This window comes from Lissotriton vulgaris, chromosome 8 (assembly GCF_964263255.1).
Source record: "Lissotriton vulgaris chromosome 8, aLisVul1.2, whole genome shotgun sequence".
Classification (NCBI taxonomy): Eukaryota; Metazoa; Chordata; class Amphibia; order Caudata; family Salamandridae; genus Lissotriton; species Lissotriton vulgaris.
In genome coordinates this window covers 1,282,208,272-1,282,233,271 of record NC_141696.1, presented here as the reverse complement: position 1 = coordinate 1,282,233,271, position 25,000 = coordinate 1,282,208,272, and the positions used below count along the sequence as shown (strand labels likewise).

The 25,000-nt window shown below is 47.8% G+C and overlaps 1 protein-coding gene across 2 annotated transcripts in view; it reads left to right on the top strand.

The window, feature by feature from the left end:
* The window catches only part of IFT88 (intraflagellar transport 88), a 536,518-nt gene that overhangs the window by 126,650 nt on the left and 384,868 nt on the right, over positions 1-25,000 (top strand). For both annotated transcript variants that reach the window (XM_086935210.1, XM_086935211.1), the window contains exons 6-8: positions 10,167-10,230; positions 10,318-10,387; positions 14,473-14,563. In XM_086935210.1, coding sequence (XP_086791336.1) covers positions 10,167-10,230; positions 10,318-10,387; positions 14,473-14,563 — 225 coding nt within the window. The remainder of the gene's footprint in view (positions 1-10,166; positions 10,231-10,317; positions 10,388-14,472; positions 14,564-25,000) is intronic.

Here is a 25,000-nt window from a genome sequence, read left to right as displayed (position 1 = left end):
CTCCTATGCTCCTCCGAAAGTAGAGGCAGAAACTTACGGAGCATCTTGAGGAGACCAAAACATGTTCCCGTTAAACCAAGCATCTGAGATCTCAAAGTCAGACCCTTGTCCATCTTGACTCCCAAGTTCTTGGCCAGCTGGGACGAACAGGATGGGGGGAACATATTAACAGGCCACCATGCCTGCCAATCCGGATCCGATGGGCAGCCGAAGAAGAGTACCTCAGATTTATCTGAGTTGCACTTGAGGCTGTTCAGCTGGAACCATTTAAAAACAGCCCCAAGGTATTCCCAGATACTCTCTCCATCAAAATCTCCTCCTTCTTACACGAAAAGAGGAGCTGGGTGTCATAGACATAAGATACGATCTGGGCCCCAAAGGACTCCGCCAATGCCGCCAAAGGGGTCATTAAGATGTTAAAAAGAGTCGGGCTCAACACAGAACCCTGCGGAACTCCGACTCCCAGAGGCGGCATCACGGCTGAGTTAGGAGAGGCCCAGACCGTTTGTCGACGACCAGCCAGAAATGATCTAAACCAGCTGAGCACCGTCCCCCTCAGACCGATCTCATAGAGTCTGGCGAGAAGACCCTCATGGGGGACGGTGTCAAAGGCCGCCGACAGATCCAACATGACAAGCATGGCTTTGCCCCCGGAGTCAAGTACCTCTTTTATGGCTTCAGACACCTCCAAGAGCGCCGTCTCGGTGCTTAGATTGGGGCGGAAGCCAGATTGAGTAGCGTGAAGTATATTATGGGATTCTAAAAAGTTAGACAGCACCATATGCACATGCTTCTCCAAAATTTTCGTAAGCGCAGGGAGGAGAGAGATAGGCCTGTAATTGGCCAGGACTTCTGGTTCAAGACCAGGCTTCTTAAGCAAAGGAATGACCATTGCCTGCTTCCAGGCCTGCGGGACCACTCCCTGACTCAGAGAGAGGTTCAAGAGTGGGTTCGCCAGCGGATTTATAACTTCCGCCAAAACAGAGACAAAAAAATAATCCAATCTTGAGTATCTCTGGGCTGGATTAGAAAAGTAAGTATAGCCTGCATTTAGGCGCTCTTTAGCTCTCCATAGATCCTGAAGCCCATGAGAAGCTAACATAGCTTGTACCGCCTTAAAAACTCTGGGTTTTCTCCCCTGATACAATATGCCCATCCCCCATTCAGATGAGATATTATAATCTCCTGTGAAAACCAAAGGAGTGGGCCAATTTGCAAGCTTTCTTTCAAGAAAATCGTAAATTTCAGGGTCGTCCTCATTAGAGCCATATACCGAACAGATAGTTAGACCTAATTCCATCTCGATAATCACCCATCTTCCATTGCTATCTACTTTCACTTTCCCCGCTTTCCCTAAGCTTTTCCTTCCTAGAATGGCGACCCCCCTAACAGTTGATGTTTGAGTTGTACAGGCTAATAATTCAAAACCATTTATGGAAAGCAAATTTCTCTTAGACCAAGGGAGGTGGGTCTCTTGTAAACAGAGAAGATCTATTCTATTATGTTTTACCACATATGCTAATTTCGGTCTTTTCCTCCAATCGTTTAATCCCCCCACGTTCATTGTACAAATATTAATGCATGCCATTGAATTGAGTGTAGTAACCTATATCGAAAATCCTTTCAGAAATCTTTTTCCTTGCTGGCATCCTTTAACCATTACCAATTCTGCACCATTCCCTCTTTATTCCAGTTTTTGCCTTATTCTCACCCACCCTTCCCCCTCCCTTTCCCACACCCCCCTCTCCCCACCCTCTCACCCCCCCCCTCTCCCCCTCCAATCCATGAGGCATCCTGGGACCAAGGGGCCCCAGGTGGGGCGACCGAGTGATCCGAGCATCACCGCTTGCTTGATCGCCTGAGATATCAAGAGTCTTTAACCATATAACTGTTCGGCTGGTTATCTTTCCCCCTCCTATTTTCTTAGTTCAGAGAGTTCATGCAGATAAGCTTCTGCTTGGATTTCGCTTGTAAAGTTCCTTGATGTTCCTTTGTAGAGTACTCTTAGGCGTGCTGGATTTAGCAGATAGACGGTTGCTCCAATCTTCTCAAAAGGAGCAAAGAGTTGTCTCAACCTCCATCGGCGTTCAACCGTTGCGTGTGCAAAATCCGGGCGGACAAAGAACTTGTTTCCTTGATATTCTTTTCTGCTTGTTTGTCTAGCCAGGTCGTAAATTGCTTCTCGTAAAAGAAAGTTTCCGAAGCAGACCAGAATAGCTCTTGGGTACTGATTTTCTTTTATAGGTCTCTTAGGGATTGACAGAGGAAAGCGATGAGCACAATGAACTTCTCGTTCCAATTCCCATTTTGAGAGTTCAGGCATGGAAGACTTCAAAAGGTTGACAATATACCCCTTGACATCACTTCCCTCTGCCCCTTCTGCAATTCCTAAGAATCGGAGGTTATTTTCTCTTCCCCGATTCTCAAGGTCCTCCATCTTTATCATTAGGTCTTCGATAATTACAGTTTGAGACTTTTCTCTACCTTGAAGTTTGATGACATCGGCTTCTAGGTTTTCTGTGCGGCTCTCCACCGAGGCCATTCTATCGACTATCTCCATGCAGGTGTTATCTACCTTCTGGATAGCACCTTGGAGTTGTTGAATCGCTTCATGATTTCTTTGACCATCCATTTTAACATCCGAATGAAAATCCTTAATGGTCCTCAGGACCTCACTCAATGATGGTTCTGCAGACCCTCCTAGTTTGTCTGTATCATGAAGTTGTGGTTTCTCCTTGTTCGTTCCAGCTGCCCCGTTTTTAGGGTTTTTCGGTACTATGTCTCCCTTAAATGTAGGGGTCAGACTCTTCCGGAGGGGTCTAGGTTTTTTCTTTGCTTGGTCCTGGTTACTCCTCTGATCCGTTGTTTCGTCATCTAATGGTTTATGAGATTTTCTAAATTTGGATTTCTTCTTCTCCACTTTCTTTTTTGATGCCGAGTTTGATGCCGAGTCTCGACCCGGTTCATTATTATTCTTTATATCGGTTGCTCCCGGGTTGGCGGTTGGTGAGTTTTCGTCTTCCTGACCGCACTTGTGGCTCCAATTTCACTTTCAATTTCGCTAGAAATTGAAACGCCAGTTTCGTAGATTTCAGAGTTAGATTCCTCAGACGAATCTTCGCCCCCTGTTTCTAATTTTTTATCTTCGGCTATGGTTTGTGCGTTAGTGTGCACATAGTCCCGTTCTTGGCCAATTGGATCTATGGCCATTTCCGCCGTTTCTGCACCTGTGCTAGTTAGATTTGGATTTATTCCATTGCTTCCATCGCTGGCGGTCTTATTCTTCATTAGGTCTTTTAGCTTTCCATTATTGTTAATAATACTGCTACTATCGTCTCCCTTATTTCCTTCCTTCAGTGATTCCTTTGAGAGCGGTATAAATATGTTGGATATCCTTGGTTGTGTTTCATCACACAGACCCGTTAGCTTTGCTGCGGCTTTCAAGTTTTTAATGGTTTGTACTCTTTTAGCTTTCTTAAGCAGAAGTTCCATCTTCTCATCAGTTTGGTCATCGGATTTTTCTTCTTCGGGGTTACATTCATTTAGCTGCTCATTTAGCTGCTCTTGTTTCTTCTGTTTACCCCTTTCGCCATCTTTCTCCTTCCCCTTCTCCTTCTCGGCATTTTTCAGGGCATTTTTGCTTTGGCTTTTACTTTTCTCCAAGTTGTTTTTATGTTTTACTTTGCCGGTACCCTCCATACTGTCCTTTCCATTTTTGGCCTCCTTAACTTCTTGTGCCTTCAATCCTCTAGTTTCTGGTCTTCTAGTGGAGCCGTTATTCTTTTGTGGGTGGCTTATCGGCTGTTTTAAGCCACTTTCATGATCCCCTGTCTCCGCGTTTTTTGCTGGTACTTTAGTTGCCTCATTCTCCTCATTTACCTCAAACATTCCATTAGCTTCATTAGCTTCATCCTCTGAAAGCACCTTGCTCGCAGATTTGCTCGAGCCTATTTCAGACATTTTCAGTACTATCCGCACTATTAGCGCTTGCGCTTGAGTTTGCGTGCGTGGTGCTGTTGCCGCAGTAGAAGCTCCAACAAAATCCTTGCAGCTGGGAAAACCTGTATAAGTATTATCCCACGCTTGTATTCCCTTAAAGATAAGCTTTATCGCAATCCTTTGTGAATTTGCTCTCTGCTCAGGCTGTATTAACTTTTGCAGCAGTCTATGCTTATTTTGTTTATTTTTATATATTTTTATGTGTGGGTTCTCCTTATGCCTACTGCCTCTCCCAGGTTCCCTTGAGACAATAATAGCTTGCAGTGCGCACATGTAGACAACCGGAGAGGGAAAAAGTGCCTTACACAACAACCACGTTTATTGATGCTCCCTGGGTCCTGAGTACTGGGGCGTGGTTATCCCACTATCAACGATGGCAGGTAGTGCTCCGATGAAGCCCCTTACATTACATTTCAGACTGCCGTCTAGATGGTAGCAAGCACAGCGCCCACTGCAGTGCATATAGAGGTCAAGAGCCAGAAAAGGTCGAAGCGTTTTCAACAGACCCTCCGAAATTTCACAGTGAGTGCAAAAAACAGAGCTGTGCCACGAAAACTCGAGGGACCGAACAGCAGAGGGAAGTGAAGAGAATGGGGAAAAGCGGGAGGAACCATCCATGCATCAGACGCCTTGCTCCCCGCAAAACCGCACACAGCTGCTCGACACCCTCTCGGTGCATACGACTTTCAGGTCTGGGATAGCGTCTGATGGCGTCTGACCCCAGGTGCACTACTACCGCCACAGTAATCCAGCGCACAGACTCCAGCGCTCTAGCAATCAGGTGATCCACCGCAATCCAGCGCTCCGGTGCTCCTGCGCCCCAGCAAATTAGGTTGTTGACACTGTTTATAGTTTTGTGTTTCTGTCACTCGGGAGATTACAAAGAGGTCAATTATTCTATAGATGAGGCAATTTAGCATACGTCAGCCACTAATCAAATTCAGGTCAATGGAGCTAAAGGAACACTTTTACTCTCTCATAGAAAAATAGAAATAGCTCTTAACTAAACCAAAGCAAAATGTATAACTCCCAAAAATTATATGATTCATAGTTGCCATTAGAGAGATTTTTAACCATACTTTTTATTGTTTTGCTGCCATCACACAATTCAGCACAAGTAAGAGTCCAAACAATCTTGTACATCGGCATACCCCAGTGCTGTCTGCAGCCGTCTCAACCTTCCTGTCCTGGTGCAGTTTGTGAGTGGGTGCCGCTCTAGTGTCCGTTCCCAACTGATCCTAACACCAATCCCAACTCAGGTACCCCCAACCTCCCCCCTCCCTACACACACCCAGGCGTATCACATTGAAGCATTCGCTACTGCCCTTGGGGGCTAATACCATGAGTGTTCTATGCAACGGGGCCAACAAAAGTGCTATGATGTTAAGAGTCACACATGTGGATCAAGTGCAGCTCTGTGCCGATAATGTAGAGTGTGACCCTACCGACTGCTTTGTTATGCCGTGTGTGCCTTGGGGCCAACCGCCAGGACATCATCATCTGCATCCTAAGTTCCATAACTAACCTCTCCCAGGCTCTCGCCCTCTCCAACTCCTTCTCACTGCCCGTTCTATGTGCAATTTGTAAACGGATAGTACCCTCACACTCAGCCCACTTTTGGAATTCTGCCTTCCACTTATCTATACTAGGGCCCTTTTTCGCTTTCCAATGGGTGGTTATTGTTCTTTTGGCCAATAGGAATCCCAAATCAATAAATTTGCTAGTGATTTTGTTCTTTGAGGTGTGGGGGAACCAATGTAGGATACAATGCAATGTGCCATGGAGGGTTGTAGGTCTCTATCAATTACATCCATCAACAGGGCCGTCACCTCCCTCCAAAAGAGGGCAAGAGATGGACAGTCTCACAACGTGTGTTTAAAATCCGCTTCAGCTATTGGGCACCGCGGGCAGGACACTGGTTGGGCCGGGAAATATTTGTGCAAGCGAGCTGGTGTTAGATATGCTCTATGAAGGATGTGAAAGTGCACTAATTGAAATCGCGCATTTCTTGTGCTTTTCCAGGCCCTCTCTACTATCCCGCTCCAATCTGCATCTGGGATGTCCTTCCCTATGTCCGTTTCCCTTTAAAGCTTCAAGGCTGCCATGGGAGACAGGGATTCTTGTGTCATGCACCTATAGAGACATGTCTCCGCTTTTATGGTGCCTGCTGCCATCACTACATATTGGAACCCCATGGAAGTGAGTGGCTCTGTAAGGCCCGTTTTCCAGTGTTTTCTAAAGGCTGTCGTGAGTGCATTGTATTGCAGAAAGTCACCACCTGGTAGATCATGCCGGGCTCGTAGGTCGTCAAAAGGTATTTGAATTTAAAAAAACATTTGTATAGCGCGCTTATACCACGCGGTTTCATGGCGCTTTTCAGATTGCGAGGAGACAACAGGAGCAGAGGAAGTTAGACAGCGAAAGCTCGAGAGAAGAGCAGGGTTTTAAGGCTTTTTCGAAACTCTGTGTAAGAAGGTGTCATGCGGAGTTCCGCAGGGAGGGAGTTCCAAAACACAGGAGCGAGAACCGGAAATTTTGTTCCGCCAGCCGTTTTCTTTTTAAATCGAGGGATGGTCAGGAGTGCCATGTGGGTGGAGCGAAGCTCTCTACCCGGGGTATAAGGCTTAATGGCAGAGCAAATAAACTCCGGGGCGGTGCCCATTTTGGCCTGGAAAGTGAGGCAACCCAGCTTGAACAAGGCTCGCTCTTTCACCGGCAGCCAGTGTAGTGCCTGCAATAGAGGAGTTGCACGGTGGAATTTAGGCAGGCCATGGATCAGGCGGGCAGCCTGGTTCTGCACTAGTTGCAGACGGTGAATAGCATAGGCCGGCGCGCCATTATAGATAATGTTGCCATAATCAAGGCGCGAGAGCACCATTGCCATCACTATGATCTTTAGAGCAGGCAGGGAAAAGAAACGGGAAATCTTCCTAATAGTTCTGAGGGAGAAAAAACAAGAGGAAACAACAGAACTAACCTGTGAGTGGACAGAAGTGAAGGATTAAGGAGGATACCGAGAGTTTTGACTTTGGGAACGGGGAGTGGGGGGACACCAAGTGAGAGGGGCCAGTGGGACGGGGACCAAGGACTGCAACCACCTCCGGTCAAGACTAACTCCGTCTTGTCCGGGTTGAGTTTGAGGTGGTTGCAGTTCATCAAATCCTGGATGAACAACATAACAGATTGGACATTCTGGGAGGATGAGGGGGAGTGAGAAAGGTTGAAGATTAGCTGGAGGTCATCGGCGTAATTAAACACTGTGACCTCGAGCTGCTGCAACATAAAAATGAGGGGATAGATGTATAAATTAAACAAAAGAGGGGAAAGTGAGGAACCTTGGGGGACCCCGCACACAACCTTACGGGAGGCAGCAGTGAAACCAGCTAGATGGACCGCCTGAGCCCTGTCGCTCAGGAAGGACTCGAGCCATGCGAAGGCTAGGCCCTCTATGCCCGCCGCCTTGACACGGGTGAGGAGGATGGAGTGGTCCACCGTGTCAAAAGCGGCGGACAGATCTAAAAGGATGAGGGCCTGCAGGAGATTGGTATCAATGCCCTAGCGTAGGCTGTCCATCACTGAGATCACCACCTTCTCCGTAGAGTGGAGGGGCCGAAAGCCCGCCTGCCGGGGGGAGAGGCAGTGATTGGTTTCCACGTGGGTGCTCAGGATGCTGGTTACATGAGTTTCTAAGACCTTACCCAAGTAAGGCAGGAGGGAGATGGGACGGTAGTTGGAAGGGGATGAAGGGTCGGCACCGGCCTTTTTTAAAATGGGGATGACAGCCGCAAATTTATGGGGGGTGGGAACCACTCCATTGCTGAGTGAGTCGTTCAGAAATGTGAGGGGTGGAGTCGGGCATGCTAGGAAGATTTCTCTCAGAATATGAGCTGGGGCAAAGTCCAGGGGGGAACCTGACTTCACCCTTTGAAGCAGAGGGAGAAGAGTGGCTTTGGTCAGGGGGGGAATGGAAGTTAATTTAGAGGTGGCGGCAGGGGGGGAGGGGTTGATAAATGTGGGGGATGGAAGAGGAATGTTAGCCTTAATCTTTGCGATCTTATCAACGAAAAAATCGTTGAGCGAGTCGCAGAGAGGTTGGGAGGGGGGGATTGAGGCCGTAGCTCTGTTAGATGAGGCAAGCTCGTGCACCGTGGCGAAGATTTCTTTGGATTGTGACTCTGCTGCCAGTATCCTGTTGGAATAGAATATGGTCTTGGCATCGAGGATGCCTTGCTTGTATACCTTGAGCACAGAGAGATAAGTAATTTTTTGGGCGGGGCAGTATGCTCTTCTCCATGCTCGCTCTGCTCTACGTGCGGCCAACTTCTTCTCCTTGAGGTCAGGAGTGAACCAGCGGTTAGCAGCGTGGGCTCGCTTGACCGTGATCCGCTTCAAGGGGGCAAAGTCGTCGCCTGCTTGGGTCAACCAGTTGTTAATGGTGGCCAGTTGGACGGGGGCGGCGAGGCCGGAGAGGTCAGGGCTAGAATTGGCCAGGGATGAGCAGAGGGATGGCATATCAGCTTTGCCCCATTTTCTGACCCAGGTGTTCTTGGGGAGTGGAGGCTTAATTGCTGGGGCTAAAGCAAGGGAAAAGGAAATTAAGAAGTGGTCAGACCAGGAGCAAGGGGAAATGATGGGGGGTGTGATGGGGATGTTCAGGGTCCAGACCTGGTCGAGCGAGTGGCCTTGTGCATGAGTGGGGCTGTATCAGGGCTCACTCCTCATAAAGGTCCCCCATTGTCAGTAACCCCTGCTGTTCCCAGGTCTCTAATTGCTGCCAGTTGCCCCCATGTGGCAGGACCCTGCACATCCTCAGTGGTATTTCAGATGCATAAGGGGTCCCTTTAGCCAGTCTCCGCAGGTATCTGTTCCAGAATTTCTGGGCTGTGGCAAACTCCAGGGTAAGGTGTGTGGTCCCGAGCGGGAGCCGTGGCACTATGCGGGATAGGACCATCAGGGGACCCCACATCTCTCCGGGTCCCTAGTGGCCCTCGCCACCCACTGTGTATGCCACTGAAACTGGGCTGCTAGATAATACATTTCATAGTCTGGGACCGCCAGTCTCTGCCCGGGGTCTCATGAGTGTATCTAGGGCTACTCTGCGTCTGCTCTTACCCCACAAAAAAGAGGTGACCATCGCTCTGAGCTGTTTAAAATAGGCTGCTGGAACCCAGATCGGCAGGGCCCTGAATAAGTATAGTAGACGCGGTAGGGTCACCATTTTAAGAAGTGCCACCCGTCCTGCCACTGATAACGGCAAGGTTCCCCAGAATTCGAAGTTAGCCCTGGCACCCCTGATTGCCTTCCCCACGTTCTCCTCAAGAATATCTTCCTGCTTGTGATAAATAAGCGTACCAAAGTAGGGCAAACATCTCTCTTCCTATTTCACCCCTTCTGTGGTCTGGGGGCCTAGTCTGCCCTTGCGCACCGGGAAGAGACATGATTTCGCCCAATTGACTTTTAGGCCAGCCACTCTACTTAGGGCCTGCAGCAGAGACTTTGCCCACAGTAAGGCTTCGCCTGTGTCAGCTAGGAATAGTTAGAGGTCATAAGGCCCTGGTACGCCGCCCCGATCTAGCGTGTGCCGCCATGGGCTCCATTGCCAAGAGATCCTCAAATATTTATTGTGTTATAGTGGATAAAGCACACAACAGCTTCTAGGCTTGGTCTGTGCACGATACTGGTTAACCCAGCACTCATGGCAGGCTGTGGCCAATCAGTGGTAGTAAAACACGCCTGCTGTGGCCTTCTTTAAAGAAATCACAGTGCCCATGTGCAGCTTCTGCCCACATACACAGGAGTTACATGGTTGGGTACACCTTCAATAAATAATCTATATAAATCTTGTACGTGCTGGCAAGCGTAGTCTGTCTCACTACAAGTTAATTTAGCAAATTGAGTTTTACGGGTATATTCATTGCATACCACGGCAGGATATAGGGAAAATATAGATCTCATTCTTCAACTGAAGTCCAAAAATGAGGGAACAGTCGAGCAAAATATATAGGTAAGCTGTAGATGACATACCTCATGGACAGTTATACCGAAATCCTGACATGGCTTGGCCTTTAAGGACCATCATCTGGCACCTAAGATGTTGGCATGTACTCGCTTGGCAAGATACAAAATAGATCTGTGAAAAATAATCAAGATTTTTTTTTTTTTTAAAGGATGGAGTTGCCCGACCAATGACCGCAGTTCGTGCAGCTGGCTTCACCAAAACACCTTTCAGAGGTAAAGTTTCCTGTTTTTCATTCAAAGCTGATGTTGCCTGTGTTACTTGATGCCTATTGTTATACATGTATTCCTTTTTCTTCACAGGAGCCTCATTTGATCCCCTTGGTCAGTCAAGAGGTCCTGCCCCTCCTTTGGAAATAAAAAATGAAGATACGTATGTATAACTTTTAAAATATATCATTGCGTTAATTTTATTTGAGTCTAAAAGCATCAAGCAACCTTCATAAATGGTGGCACAATCACAACAGTTAACACATTAAGAAATAGCATATCATTGATATAATCATTTTTTCCAAACCCTGATGCCTGATTACTGGTTGGATCTACAGTCCTGTTAGTGGTTGTGTGTACCCTAGTTGCACCGGTAAATGTCAGGACCATGCACCCAGACCAGAACCATGCGTCCTGCTGCACAAAAATAAAAGGCCCATATGCTAACTTGATGAAACTGATTGCAGCAGTGAATGACCAGGCTGCCGCTTCAACCACCGCTCTGCCTTTCACTGCAGGTGAACCATCCTTTCATTGGAGGGGGTTGACAGGAATCCAGCCTCCTTCCGGGGGATTCAACCAATTGCTTAGCACCAGTGAGCAGGATTTCTAGAGGGCCTTTGGGACCATACATGCCGGCTCATAAACGGTGTGCAACTTCTTAGATGGGGCACAGTTTGTGTGGCTCCAGTGAGGCCGAGTTCTTCATGTGCATAAAACAATGCCTCCATGGAAATAAGGGAATGCCCCATTCATATCAAATGAGAGTGACATGTGCATCTAGGCTATGGTTATTACAGAAGGTGCTATGCAAGTGTCTGCTGCTCCTTCTTCAACACAGAAGTGTGCTAAGAGTGTAAAAAGTGGGTGCAAATGCCCGATGTGCTAACAGGCATTTCTGTACTTTAGTAATCTGGCCACTGAAGCATTTTTGACAGTGTGACTAGCTGTTGCATGATATACAACTTTCCTTTCCTAGGGCGCACCATAAATGGAGCAGGATCATGCTCAGTGTTTTTGATCACCGTGTCATCTCCACATAACAGTTCCTACATTCCTAGATGATGCTTTCTTCTAAATCTTGAACAATTTCTTGTGGTCTGTGAACCCATTGTATTCCTCTCTATACCATTTGTAAAATATCTTCTTTTGACATCTGCTGTGCCTTATCTGCTGAGTTATCTGTTTTTGAGGTTTCTGGCCAAAGTCAAGACTATGCTCATTGTTACTAAACAAACAGCATGTATGATGTACAAACAACATCCTAAATATCTAATTTAACAGATACAATGCCAACATAGATTTCAAGACAGGCAATATCATTTTGATGATTGTGGACCTGATCCAGAGTTCAACTTTCACAAGCTGCTGAGCGCAGAATAGAAAATGTCTAAACCATACATTGTAAACAAAAGTAAAATGAAAGTGACCAAATACAGTTTTGCAAATGATCTCTATGACTTTGTGTATCATGTGGGTAACTGAAATATCCTTGTACTTGGATGAAGTGCTAAATCCACCTGCACCGTTTCCTACTATCTACTAACCCCATGGTAGAGGATTTTTGTCAATGGATTCTCCTATGAGTCTAGCTCTTCCGTAAGATTTGCCACAAACACTGAACTCTAATCAGTCTCTTAGGCTGGTTTGAAGAAATACAAACAATACAAAGACCCTGTAAAAGATAGTTGGCGATACAGAGCTGAACAATGATTTATCATCTGAGGGTAAGGGAAGTAGGGTGATGGTGATTGAAATTGTTACTGCCATAGCTATTTCCTAATTGAGACCTTTTAAAATATACTGTTGTAAGTATCCCCCACCCTCTTATCATGTGTATGCTTTTCTAGTTCATCAAAGGGTGAGACGTCAATGCACACTTTTGTATTTTCCCTCCTTCTCTTCTCCCATGTATCCACCTTAAGTTAATTAAGTGTTTTAAAATTATGGTCGCAAATATTTGATTACAAATACATTCTGTTAGAGCTCAGTTGAAGTGCATTCCAAAGGCATAGACATTTCTGTTTTTGATGACACCTCCGGCACACCTATGTTGTCTTTTACGTGCCAGGTGCCAGCAGCCATTTCAAAGTACTAGTAACATAATAATGAGGGTGGAAGTGTTTGTAGTTCTGGTTTGCATGCACACCACGTACATTTTCTTGGATGAAGGTTTGGCTACTTGTGAAAAAGCCTTCTAGGCCGAGCCATGGACTCCTCACAGAAACCATTTCACCTCTGTGGGTTAGTTTACTTCATTCAGCCTTGGACAGTTTCAATCACAGCTGACAACCAGACAGTAATCAGTTTCTTCCCTATTTTTTTTTACAATTCTTTTTATTAGCAAAAATCAACACGTTGGTCATTACACATATACAATCACAGTTCTTATAGTGTTGCATTCTCTGATTCTTATACAAAACATATCTCTTTAGATGTCAAATTACACAAGCTGTTGGCAGTACAGAAGTCATTACGGCGTTAACGGTTCGTCAGGAGAGGGGATCATGGGAGGTTCACACAAGTTTCCACGGTATTCATTCTATTTTGACCAAACTGCCACCCATTTCCGGGGCAGCCCCGGGCCACATAGACTGTCTTCTCTTGCAGCATACACCAGTCCATGTCTTTTTTCCACTCACTGATCATTGGAGGTATTCCCGCTCCCCATAGGCGTGCTATATTGCGTTTTGCAATTACCTCTCCGAGCATCGCCCATAGTTTGCCCTTTGCTGATAGGTCTGTGAGCTCCCAGATGTTCCAGAGGCACCTTTTAATTTCTGGTCGCAAGTCAACCTCCCAGACTGTACGCATACAGTCATGCACCCGCTTCCAGTATGCTTGCATGATACGGCACTCCCAAATTATGAGAAGATACGTCCCCACCTCCCCACACTGTCTCCTACAGAGCCCGGCGGCACTCCTGCCCATCAGTACTAGACGTGTACCCGAGATATCAACTCGGTGCAATATTTTTAGTTGTATCAGCCTCAATTTCGCTACTTCTTTGGGGGAGGAAAGTGCTTCTCTCCATTCCTTGTCATCAATTTCTAGACCGTCGGCCTCCCATTTCCTTCTAAGTGCTAACAAGGGGTCAGTGGTGTGGTGTATGAGTTTTTTGTACGTGAGGGAGATCGCCTTTTCCGGTAAATTACCCTCAAGCAGTCTGTCCTCAAGGGGAGAGGACTCCGGGAGCGTCGTACTGAGTGGGATGTTAGACTGGAGTGAGTGCCTGATCTGCATGTACCGAAAGTACTCTGTTTGCGCTAAATTGTAAGCTTGCTGTAGTGAGGCAAAAGTCACCATCCCCGTGGGACCCCATAGATCTTTTAGATGGGATATCCCTATCAGATCCCAATTACGAAATCCTTTTGGACGCCCCAATGTACCCAGCCTTTTGGAGACCCAGAGCGGGGTAGCCAATGTGAGTTTGTCAGCCCATCCCAGTTTGCGGCTCACAATATGCCAAAGCTGGACCGAGTGCTTTGTAGGTCCTGTGAGTGGGTACTTGTTAGGTTTAGAGTAGAGTACAGCCTTGAAGATCCCCCCCGGGAGGAGCCACCTGTCCATGCCATACCCGGGATCATCTCCACCACTGTATGTGCCCTGGTTTATGGCCTAGAGATGTGCTGCCCAGTAATATTTTCGAATGTCCGGAAGTGCTATACCCCCATCATACCTCCCCAGTGTGAGTTTTTGGAGCGATATTCGCGGCGTTCCAGCCCATAATAGGTCCCTCTGAGTGGCTTCGATATCTGCAAAGTACTTTTGTGGGACTAAATCTGGGTAGTTTTGAGTTTCTTCCCTATCTTAGTAGGCCAGTTTCTTACAAATTGTGAGCATGAGCATTTCGACCGTAGTGGCCCTGAAAGCTTTGTGTCATTAGCCATATATTAGGGGTATAAGGTGTGCTTTTAGTGCTTGATGTAGTGTGATGAGTGTTCGGCTTCATACCTTGCTAGCAGATGACCTGATCCTGGCTCTGGTGTTGCTGGCTTCTAATTATCTCTTTACAATGTCAATATTCCATGCGTTTTGTATTGTATTGTATTTGTGAGATAAAATGTTTCCTGTACTTTTCCTACTGGTTGTGCATTTTATGAATTCACTATAAACAGTGTTAATTGTCATTGCATCGGAGGGGCACTATCTAATGATATGTGCTTCTTTTGACCAGACAATAGTAATAGACAACAGTATTTTGTTCTTATTTCCTGTGTTTTTCTCTTTCATTCTCTACATATTCAGTCCCGAAGAAAAGATCAGGCAATTAGAAAAAAAGGTTAATGAGCTTGTGGAAGAAAGTTGTATTGCTAATAGCCGTGGAGACCTAAAGCTGGTAAGCTTAATGTTGACATTGTCAGTGATGGAGTGCTGTGCTACATCATCCTTCTATTTTTACAATCTCTTCTCAGTTGTTTCTAGGTTCCTCCTTTAGATATGGAGAGTTTTTGTTCTAAGCATTAAATATTTCTAAATCTGTAACCTCCTAGATTATAATTTATTGCTTTTCTGCTGCCATGTGTTCTTTTGAAATACAGAGGATTCAAATTTTCAAACCTGTATATTGGCGCAGATGGAGCGCGCATCGGTCAATAACTTGCAATTTATGTATTCAATCAATCAATCAATAATTTGTAAAGCGCACTACATACCCGTGAGAGTCTCAAGGCGCTGGGTAGGGAGGGAAGGGGGGAGGGGTGCGCTACTGATCGTACAGCCAGGTCTTGAGTATCCTCCTGAAGGTCATCATGTCTTGGGGCTGTCGTAGGCTGTTCCATGTCTTGGCAGCGAGGTGGGAGATGGATCTCCCGCCGGTGGTTGTTCTTCGGATGCGCGGGACGGTGGCGAGTGAGAGCCGTCTGTTGAGGTAGGCTGGGCCTGTCTTGTGGAGTGCTTTGTGTTCGTGGATAAGGAGCTTGAAGGATATCCTCTTGTTGACTGGGAGCCAGTGCAGGTTTCTCAAGTGGGGGGTGATGTGGCCTTGTCGTGGTACGTCGTGGATCAGTTGTGCCGAGGCGTTTTGGATGCGTTGTAGTCGTTTGATGAGCTTGGTCGGGGCTCCCGCGTAGAGGGCGTTTCCGTAGTCGAGTCTGCTTCTGACCAGGGCCTGGGTGACTGTCTTTCTTGTATCTGTCGGGATTCATCTGTAGATCTTGCGGAGAATGCGGAGGGTGTTGAAGCAGGAGGAGGAGACGGCGTTGACTAGCTTGGTCATTGACAGCGTTGAGTCGAGGATGATTCCCAGGTTGCATGCGTGGTCGGTGGGTGTCAGGGCTGCCCCCAATGCCGTCGGCCTCCAGGAGTCATCCCAGGCTGAAGGGTTGGAGCAGAGGATGAGGACCTCCGTCTTGTCCGAGTTCAGCTTCAGACGACTGATCTTCATCCAGTCGGCAACGGCCTTCATTCCTTCGTGGAGGGTGGCTTTGGCGGTGATGGGGTCCTTGGTGAGGGAGAGGATCAGTTGAGTGTCGTCGTTGTAGGAGATTATGATGAGGTCGTGCTGTTGGCAGACATGTGCGAGCGGGGCCATGTAAATGTTAAACAGTTCGGGCTGAGGGAGGATCTCTGGGGCACGCTGCAGATGATCTCGGAGGCTTTGGAACGGAATGGGGGGAGGAGAAGCTCTGGGTTCTGCTGGAGAGGAAGGAGGTGGTCCATTCCAGAGCCTTGTCTCAGATCCCTGCGGCGTGGAGGCATGCGCGTAGAGTGCTGTGGCAGACTGTGTCGAAGGCAGCGGAGAGGTCTAGGAGGATGAGTGCTGCGGTCTCACTGTTGTCCAGCAGGGTCCTGATGTCGTCGGTGGCGGCGATGAAGGCAGTCCTGGTGCTGTGGTTGCTGCGGAACCCTGACTGGGAAGGGTCCAGGATTCTGTTTTCTTCGAGGTATCGGGTTAGCTGTCTGTTGACGATTTTCTCGATAACCTTGGCCGGGAAGGGGAGCAGAGAGATGGTCCGGAAGTTATTGAGATCTCTTGGCTCTGCCTTAGTTTTTTTGAGTAGGGCGTGTTTCCAGCTCTCTGGGAAGGTCGCGGTCTCGAGGGAGAGATTGATGACGTTTTGCAGGCGGGGTGCGATGGAGCTGCTTGCTTTGTTTAAGACGTGGTGCAGGAATGGGTCTGACGGAGAGCCGGAGTGGATTGTGCTCATGGACTTGATGATGTCATCAACGCTCACCCTGGCCTAAGCTAGCAGGGGGTCGGGGTCGATGGTGTGCGGAGGGTCTGTTGTGTTGCTGCCTGTTGGGGCTGTCTGGGTGTTGAAGCTGTTGTGGATGTCTGCTATCTTGCTGTGGAAGAAGTTGGCGAGGGAGTCGCACAGGGCTTGCGACGGCGGGATGTCGTTGGTGTTGGAGCTGGGTTTGGAGAGTTCCTTCACGATGTTGAAGAGCTCCTTGCTATTGTGGGCGTTGTTGTCTAGGCGGTCTTTTAAGGAGGTCCTCTTGGCCACCCTGATGAGGTGGTGGTGGTTGCGGATGGCATCCTTGTGTGCTGCGTGGCTGTCCAGAGTTTGTTCACTGTGCCATTCCTTTGCTAGTTTCCGGCAGGTTTGCTTGGAGTCAAAGGAGTTCTGGGGTGAACCAGCTGCCTTTCTTCCTGGTCTCTCTGTGGGGGGATTTCTTCAGCGAGGCGTGGGTGTTGGCACAGTCCTCGATCCAGCGTCTGAGGCTGTGGGCAGTGTTGTCGGTGTTGGAGGGTTCGGTGGGTGGGCTGAGAGTGAGGTTTGCATGTAGTTGGTCTTCGGTGATTTTGCTCCAGCAGCGGCGGGGGATCGATTGGGTGCGGTGGTGTGTGGTGGGTTTTTGGAAGGTGAAGTGGATGCAGCGGTGGTCGGTCCAGAGGAGTTCGGTGGTGTGGCTGACAGACGTGCGGGCTTGAGGAGAAGACTGGGTCGGGCGTGTGGGTGGGCGTTGTGATGAGTTGCTTCAGTCCGAGGTTGGCGAGGTTATCGATCAGGGTTGTGGAGTTGTTGTCATTGTTATTCTCAAGGTGAAAGTTCAGGTCTCCGAGGAGGATGTAGTCGGTGGAGGTCAGGGCGTGCGTACTGATGAAGTCGGCGATGGAGTCGCTGAACTGGGGACAGGTTCCGGGGGTCAGTAGACAAGGGTGCCTATGAGGGTGGAGTTAGGGTCTGTGTGGATCTGAAAGTGCATGTGTTCGGCGGTGCTGAGCACGTCGTCCGTGCTAGTCGAGACCCTGATGCTGTTCTTGTGGACGATGGCGATTCCTCCTCCGAATCCGTTGGTGCGGGTGATCTTGTAGCCATCTGGGATGGCTATGGCGATGTCGGGTGCAGAGTCGTTCAACCAGGTCTGTGTCAGGAAGGCGACATCCGGGGATGGTGTATCGAGCAGCTCCCAGAGCTCGACGGCGTGTTTGCGTGTGGAGCGGGTATTCTGTAGTATGCATCGGAGGTGGTTGGGGTCTTTCTTGGTGGGTGGTTCGTCGGCTCTGAGGCCGCTGTAGCTCCACTTCCAGCAGGTAAAGGGACCATGTGTGCATTTTGGGAATGGCCTTGAAGCAGGTGTGGGCCTGTCCAGAGTTGAGAGCGTGCAGTGTGCTGGCGTCGTAGTGGCGGCGGTCGTCGTGGCGGGTGCGGGGGCCAGGGGTTCTGGTGCTGGCTGCGGTCCAGGCGCAGACGGGCTTGCCTTAGGCGGCCGGCATATATGGGGAGGTGAGAGGGAGGAGCAGCTGGGAGGCGGGGGCAGCGAGTGGGCAGTCAGGGGGGCGGGGCCGCAGGGGACGCAGCAGCTGGGTGGTGAGGGACATTGAAGGGAACAGGAGGCAAAAGGGCACAAAAAACGAGGTAAAACAAGTTTCACAGAAGGCAAGAGGGCACAGAAATACAGGGACAAAACGAGTGTCACAGAAGGCAAGAGGGCACAGAAATACAGGGAAAAAATGAGTGGCACAGAAGGCAAAAATGGCACAAGAATACAGGAGCAGCTGAGAAACAGAAAGCAAAAACGGGCAGAGAGGCACGGGGGCAGCAAGGGGAACAGAAGGAAAAACCGGGCAGAGACATGGGGCAGCGAGGGGTAGAGAAGGAAAAACCGGGCAGAGACACGGGGGGCAGCAAGTGGTACAGAAGGAAAAACCGGGCTGAGAGACACAGGTACAGCATGGGGAACAGAGGGAGGAAAACGGGCACGGACCACGAACAGGCAGCGGGGGAAGACAGAACAACAGCAGTCATAGACACAACAATGAAATGCAGGCAATACAATAAAACAATAAAGCGAAAGATGAACAAACCTACGGCCTACCACTGGCCACCAGGGATGAGGCGCAGGTGGTAGCCTGCAGGTGGTGGAGGACCTCGAACTTCCTCAGCAGCAGCAGCTGGGGCAGGGACACACAGGTGGTGCTGTGCGGAGGGGGAGCGACCTACCTGGACAACAAATTATGCGATTTATGTTGATGTTTATTTAACATTGTAGTTCAGATTCTAGATGTAACCTGCTATTGTACTTGCATTTAAACAATAATGAAAGGGTAATTGTCATGCTAGTTGTCTGTGGCCTGTGTGACTTAAAGGGAGGTAAGTAATCCTTGTGACAAGCACTGTAGTCATCCTTAGGAACAGCTGAGTCAGGTAAAACAACCACTCGCTTCAGTTCTGAGTACCTCATTGTTAACTTTTAACTTGCAGGGGTAGCACAGTCAAACAGTCTAGGGAAGAATGCACAATTCAGTGAGCACTTAAATCATCCTCAAGAAATATAATGTGCAAGCAACGTAATTCTTTTTTTAATTTGTTTTCTTGATTTTTACGTTTTTATCTCATCATAACATAACAGCATCACTAAGCAAGAAGATGTGTTGCAGAATTCCTTTAAATGTCAATGTCATAATCTTACCTCTCCCAATACCTTTCACTGCCCTCATTTCCCCTGTCTCCGTTCCTCACCATTTTCTCTTCTAGAGGCTTCCTACAATCTACAGTTGGTCCTTTCATATCGTATTTGATTATTGGAGCCCCCGGCTAATTTTGCCTGTCAGATTTCCATCCTGAGTCTGCCCCATGTGGTCCCTTCATGGTCCATGGTCTCTGATATTGGACACTTTTTATATAATTTATTGCTCTATCTCAGTCGGTGATTGCTAGTCTCTTGCCCTGTGTATAACTTTCCATCACACCGTCCCCTTGATATTGCCCTAGCTGTCTGCCTCTTTTGTCTTGCTAGCATTCCCTGTCTGCTTCGCAACTTCCTACTATTAACTTAAATTTCCTCAATTCTGCCCCCTCCATACATTTGCATCTGCTGGGCCCAAACGTGCATCCTCACCAATACTGGAAACCTCACCAATCCCACCTTCCTTAAACCGAGCATTGACTTCTGCCTATGGGCCTCTCCTCTAGTTGGCCATTCTCCTCATCTCTCAAGATCGCTCAGAGTGACCTAATCTTGTGGAGGGTCCTTTTTGACTGGCTCTTGTGCTTTTAGTGCCTTGTTGTTGGAGCGTACGATCCCTATATTGCCTTCCCCTACAGCCTCTTATCAGTTTCTATGCATGCTTCCACAGGACTGTGTTCTTTGTCCTTTTGGGTGCGCTCCCTTCGTCCTGATCTCTGCCTCTTCTCTGATCTCTTTTGGTCCATCTGTAAGGTCGCTTCAAACTGCCTCTCTTCGGGCATCCCTCCCATTTCCTTAGTCAAGTCTCTTCTTTTCATCTACCATGGCCATGCCTCCTCCAGCATGTTCAAAAGCAAAAGTTCTTGATTTGTTTATTAGCTTTAGTCTAGCATGGAAAAGGAGCTTATATGGCAGTAGCATTGTTCAGAGTTTCTTCTTTTTTACGCCGTCAAAGGATTTCCTCTGTTTCAATACTTATCTACAGTAGTCTAGAAAGAACATAATATTGAAGTTAATGGGGAAAAAAAATCACTTTAATAGCTCGTCATAGTCATTAGAAATGGCCCAAATCAGGCGACAGCACCCTTTAGAACCCTCACCACAGAGGCTCCAGACACTCAGCTTTTCTACCACACGTCGTGTGAAGGCAGTCTACCTGAGCTCCACTCAGTATTCCTATTTGGGGCATACTTAAAAGACATTTTTCTTCAGAATTAACATGATTTCACCTTCTCAACATGTCTACAACTAAGAGATCTCTGTTTAGACATTGTGATTCATGTGGCAAGCTAAGACTACATTCGGAAAATCCTCAAAAAATTTGCATTTACTGCCTTCATCCTGACCATCAGGTAGAGATTGTAAAATTTGTAGAACTTTCTCACAGTAAAGTTTGAGAGACAGAGGGCAGATTTCTGCTGTGATTTCAGAAGTTTAAAACCCAAGAATACCCTCTGTCAGATGAGGACAGTGTTGCCTCAAGAAAAGAAAGCAAGTGATGTGGAGCTTTTATCTCCAAAGCCCTGTGGTAAAAAAGCGGCACCTTTCCTCTAAGGCAGATGCTCAACCTTTCACCTCTAGGTAGGAGTCTTCATCTCAAAAACGACATTTTCAGCCTTCTACACCTTCAACTGCCCCCACTAAAGTTGAGACAACTTCAAAATCTCTATCTGAGTCTGTTAACCATTCTCTCGCCTCAAAAACTGAAGACGGCTATCTCGTCGACCAAATTTTCAGCGACGCCCTAGTCTGCGGGGATCTCGGTTGTCGCGCCAAATACGATGTCAACTTCCTCATCTCTGCTGTCTAAGCTGATCATGTCATCGTCGACATTAGAATCTGGTAAAGTGAGACCTGCTGTGCCGACAGCTACATCGTCAAGGAAGGTGTATACGAAAACTAAACTGTCCATGTTGACTGATTCTTTATCATTGAGGGTCCGCTGGTCATCAGGAGACTCGAGGGTTCGCCTGATGTTGTTACAATCATCCTTGACCCTTAGGAAGACAAGTCTATCATCAGCGGCAGTCCCGTCAGCGGGTCCAATTTCGATGATGGCAGAGGTGCAACTGCTATCAACGATGGGGCCATAGTTCACGATGCCCAAGATGTCGGCGGATGGTGCATCTGCGTGTCTCCGTCGGCGGGTGTTACGCCGGCGGGTACTTAGTGTATGGGTACTCCAACAGCGGGTGCCCCGTCGTCTGGTTCCTCATCATATGGTGCTTCATCAACGGTACATTTGACTCAAACTACATTGAGTTCTGATCCTTTTAAGCACACATTGTAATCGTCGTCGGAGCTACAAGGGGTCAAAGAGACCACTTTAATTCCATCAGTGTCTCAGTGTAAGCGTAAATCTTTGAAAAAAATAATATTACCTGCACATTCCTCCCATGCAAAGTATCCCCTAGTGCTCCAGAAGAACATTTTGATTAGGAAAATAAATATTCTAAAGATGTTGAGGACATGTTTGGGATGGCACACAGCTCTTCCGATCTTAACATCAAGTGCCAGGAGTATGACGTTAATGATTATTACTATTATCAAAAGCGTGATCCTGCCCAACAGTATAAGCAGAAGGAACCTGCTATTCAAATGCCTGTTTCTCTAGTTTCAAATTTGCAGCATACAGTGGAGAAGTACTACAGCAGATTCCCACCCTCCGATCCAGCTGCCTCAGTTTCCCAAACCCCTATTCTTAGACCGTCTCCACTAGTACGGTTTCCAAGACAGACATTACCAGTATCACCACCACCTTTGCGTCCAACAACTCTGCAACCAGTTATAGAGGATCAACAAACTACTGATGATGAAAGAGAAAAAGGAGAACTTGAGGAAGTGTCTCTTCCCAATGAACGGGAGGATTTCCAGAACAAGAAGTCTTCTCCAGCGACTCCACCTCCAGTTGACTCCCCACCCGAAGAGTGGGGAGTCAACCGGAGGGACGGTTTCATTCCCTGAAGGAAAGATCAGCAAAGAGATGTCAACTTCCCATGGTAATTAAGTCTGACTGCTTTTTAGGGCTCGCCTGCTGATGCGCTTCTGTGCATAGCTGGCAAAGCTCTATTATGGCTTATCCAGTGTTAAACCACCACTGGCGATTCCACTGGCGATTCCTTGCAGTGCATGTGCTTTTTAGGTCATTGCGCAAGCGCAAGCCCTAAAAAGCGCGTGCACAATGCCACCAGCCGCCTGCCTGCCTGCCTCGCATTACCACATCAAAGGCAGCCCTCCCAGCGCATTTCTCACCCTCTAATTATTCACGGCCGGCTGGCCGTACTTTCAGTTTCGTCTCCTTTTAAAACTTGTTTAACTTGTTGTAGCATGTGCTTACAATAATTGTGTTTTAACCGAACCACCACACCAGCTTGCCAGTCGTGTTTTCTCCTCTTTTCAGTATTGGTTTAATGTTTTTTGATGCAGTTCCTTCGCTGTTAATGGCTACTTCGCCAAGTCTTCTTCATGACCAAGGCAAGGGTATTGCTGAACCGAGGGGCGTTATTTCTGTTTATTTGGGGTATTTTTCTTTTACAAACCCATTCCCGAGCATCAACGGAGTGCTTTACGCACAAGAAGCGTTATGGGCTGATCTATACAGGGACACAGGAAGGGCTGTGAGTTTATAGAAGGAGAAAGAGCAGGCCAGAAGTGGTTGAAGGTGTTCATTTAAAATCTGACACAATGCACACGGTTGCGATCTAGTCCTAGTTCAGAGGTTTAGTACCGATGCCAAGGCACCTCCCTTGCAGGAAGTGGCGGAGGTTTCTCTGTAAACTCGAAACGTCCTGTTGCGCCAGGTGGTGATTGTGAGATGTACTTTCGTCATCAGTGAGTTAGTATTATAGGCCGCTGCTCTGCGCATCACTCGTGTCACTGGTTTGAAAAACGAATTGTTCGAAGTACTCCTAATGGATTGTTTGAAAACTGTGAGCCTTGCTTCTCTTTTCACGTCCTGAACTGTCAGTGTACCGGAATCGAACTCTCCCGTAGGAGATGTAGGCTGCTTGGGATGTCTGGCAGTCGTGCGCCTTCTCCAGGTTTGGCACTCGTCCTTCCTGTTATGTCATGCTTACACGTGACCCGCTCTTGTAGTGAGCCACACGAGCACTTCCTGCAGCTCGAGGCCGCTGCCAAGTTTGACAGCATCATCCAGTGCGCCCTTCTTATTGCTTCAGACCCGGAACTGGTGCACGGCGCTGTGCGGTTTGGACTGAGTCATGATTTAGCATTCATGCTGGGAATAACATGCAACCAGTTCTTCAAACTTTCGAAAAAGTACTACCTTTGTGGTTCTGAGCTGGCCATGAGCATCGCCCCTTCCTAGCCCAAGGTTTCCTGTCCTCCTCAACAGCTTGCGGAGCATTGGTGTGGGGGTTTGACTCCCCTTTATACACTGGTTTCCAGCAGGCATCTACTACATCATCAGCATTCGTGTTAGTACCAAAGCACTTTCTGTGCCTGGGTAGCGTCTTCTTACAGTTGTCTGACTACCATAAACTCACTTGCGTATGGTTATAAATTGGTTGAATATGGTTAGCAATTTCTTAAGAGTTTAGTTCAGTAATTTGTCATGTGGGTTAATGCGAGTGTCTATTCAGTATGATTTAGTAAGAAAAAAAATTGGAAATGTTTATTGATGGTTGTGGTAGGGAATGGAACTTCAGAAAGGGTGTGGCCCAATGATTTTTGAGGGCCAGGCACATGTATCGGAGAGGCACAAGCTCTTCAGAGTATGGCCAGCTCGTGCCATACAGGTCCAAAGGACACTTCAGCTGTTGGCGGCCTAAGACCTTTGTTGGCCGCTAAACTAAGTGTAGTATTGGTGCTTCTTCTACCCAATGGTAATTCCACAAGACAGCAGTGAACGTGTCTTCTTCCTTGGAGTGTGTGCTTTGTCTGAGCGACCATGCCGGATTTGTACACCATTTAATGTGATATTGAACGTATGGCAAGTGTACCTAGCAGTCGATACAGAGAAAACCACCATGGTCCTTCAAGGCTGCGCCTTTCCTCACCTTTATGACACAGCAGACCCACTTCGGTGTGTGCTGCAATCTTCATACTACCCACCAAAACCTGCTGAGTCGGTTCCATGAGTGTACTTTTTTGTGAAAAGAGTGGTTTTCTCTTTTCACACATTTTGCGAAGCCTCCATATTTATGTATTAATTTGCAGCTGTTTGTTTCTATAGCTCCACATATTTTACTCTGCAGAAATATGTTCATGATATTATTAACTTCTAGGAGTAACTTTTTCCACTGAGAAAAGGTTTATCACTTTTTAAATATTTCATGTCGTCTCTCTGTGTCCATTGACTTTTAATCCGAAACCATCAGCCTCTCATAGTAAATTTTGTTTTATTTTGCACCTTTTTTTGAAAACTTCCACCTCCTTTTTAGGTCTCGCCTCTCAATGCGCATGCGCATTGAGCAGAGCGAGACTATAGGGCCTTAACACCTTCAGCGCGGCGCGAATTTTCGCGCTGTGCTGAAGGTTCTAAGAAACGGGCGTGGCCGTGACGGAACGGTTCCGTCATAAGCACAGCCCAACCGGCGCTCGTGACGGAACCGTTCCGTCACAAGCGTCGAAGGGGTTAAACAGACTTTACCCAACTGGCGATTTGGTGCTGTGCCCATGCGGTTTTAGGTCAATGCGCAAGCGCATTGACCTAAAATGCGCGTGCACAGCACCAAATCGCCGTCTGTTCCCTCAGCCGCACTCCTCCCACACCCCCGCTTTGCCCCCTCCCCTGCCTGCCGTGTCGCATTTCTCCTCCCCCCTACCCACAGCAATGCCCTCCGTCTTGGCTCGCTGTTCTTTTGACTACTCGCTGCCTCCTCCCGCTCTCCTTAATCCGCTCTCCCTCCTCCCACACCCCCGCTCCGCCCCCTCCCCTGCCTGCTGTGTCGCATTTCTC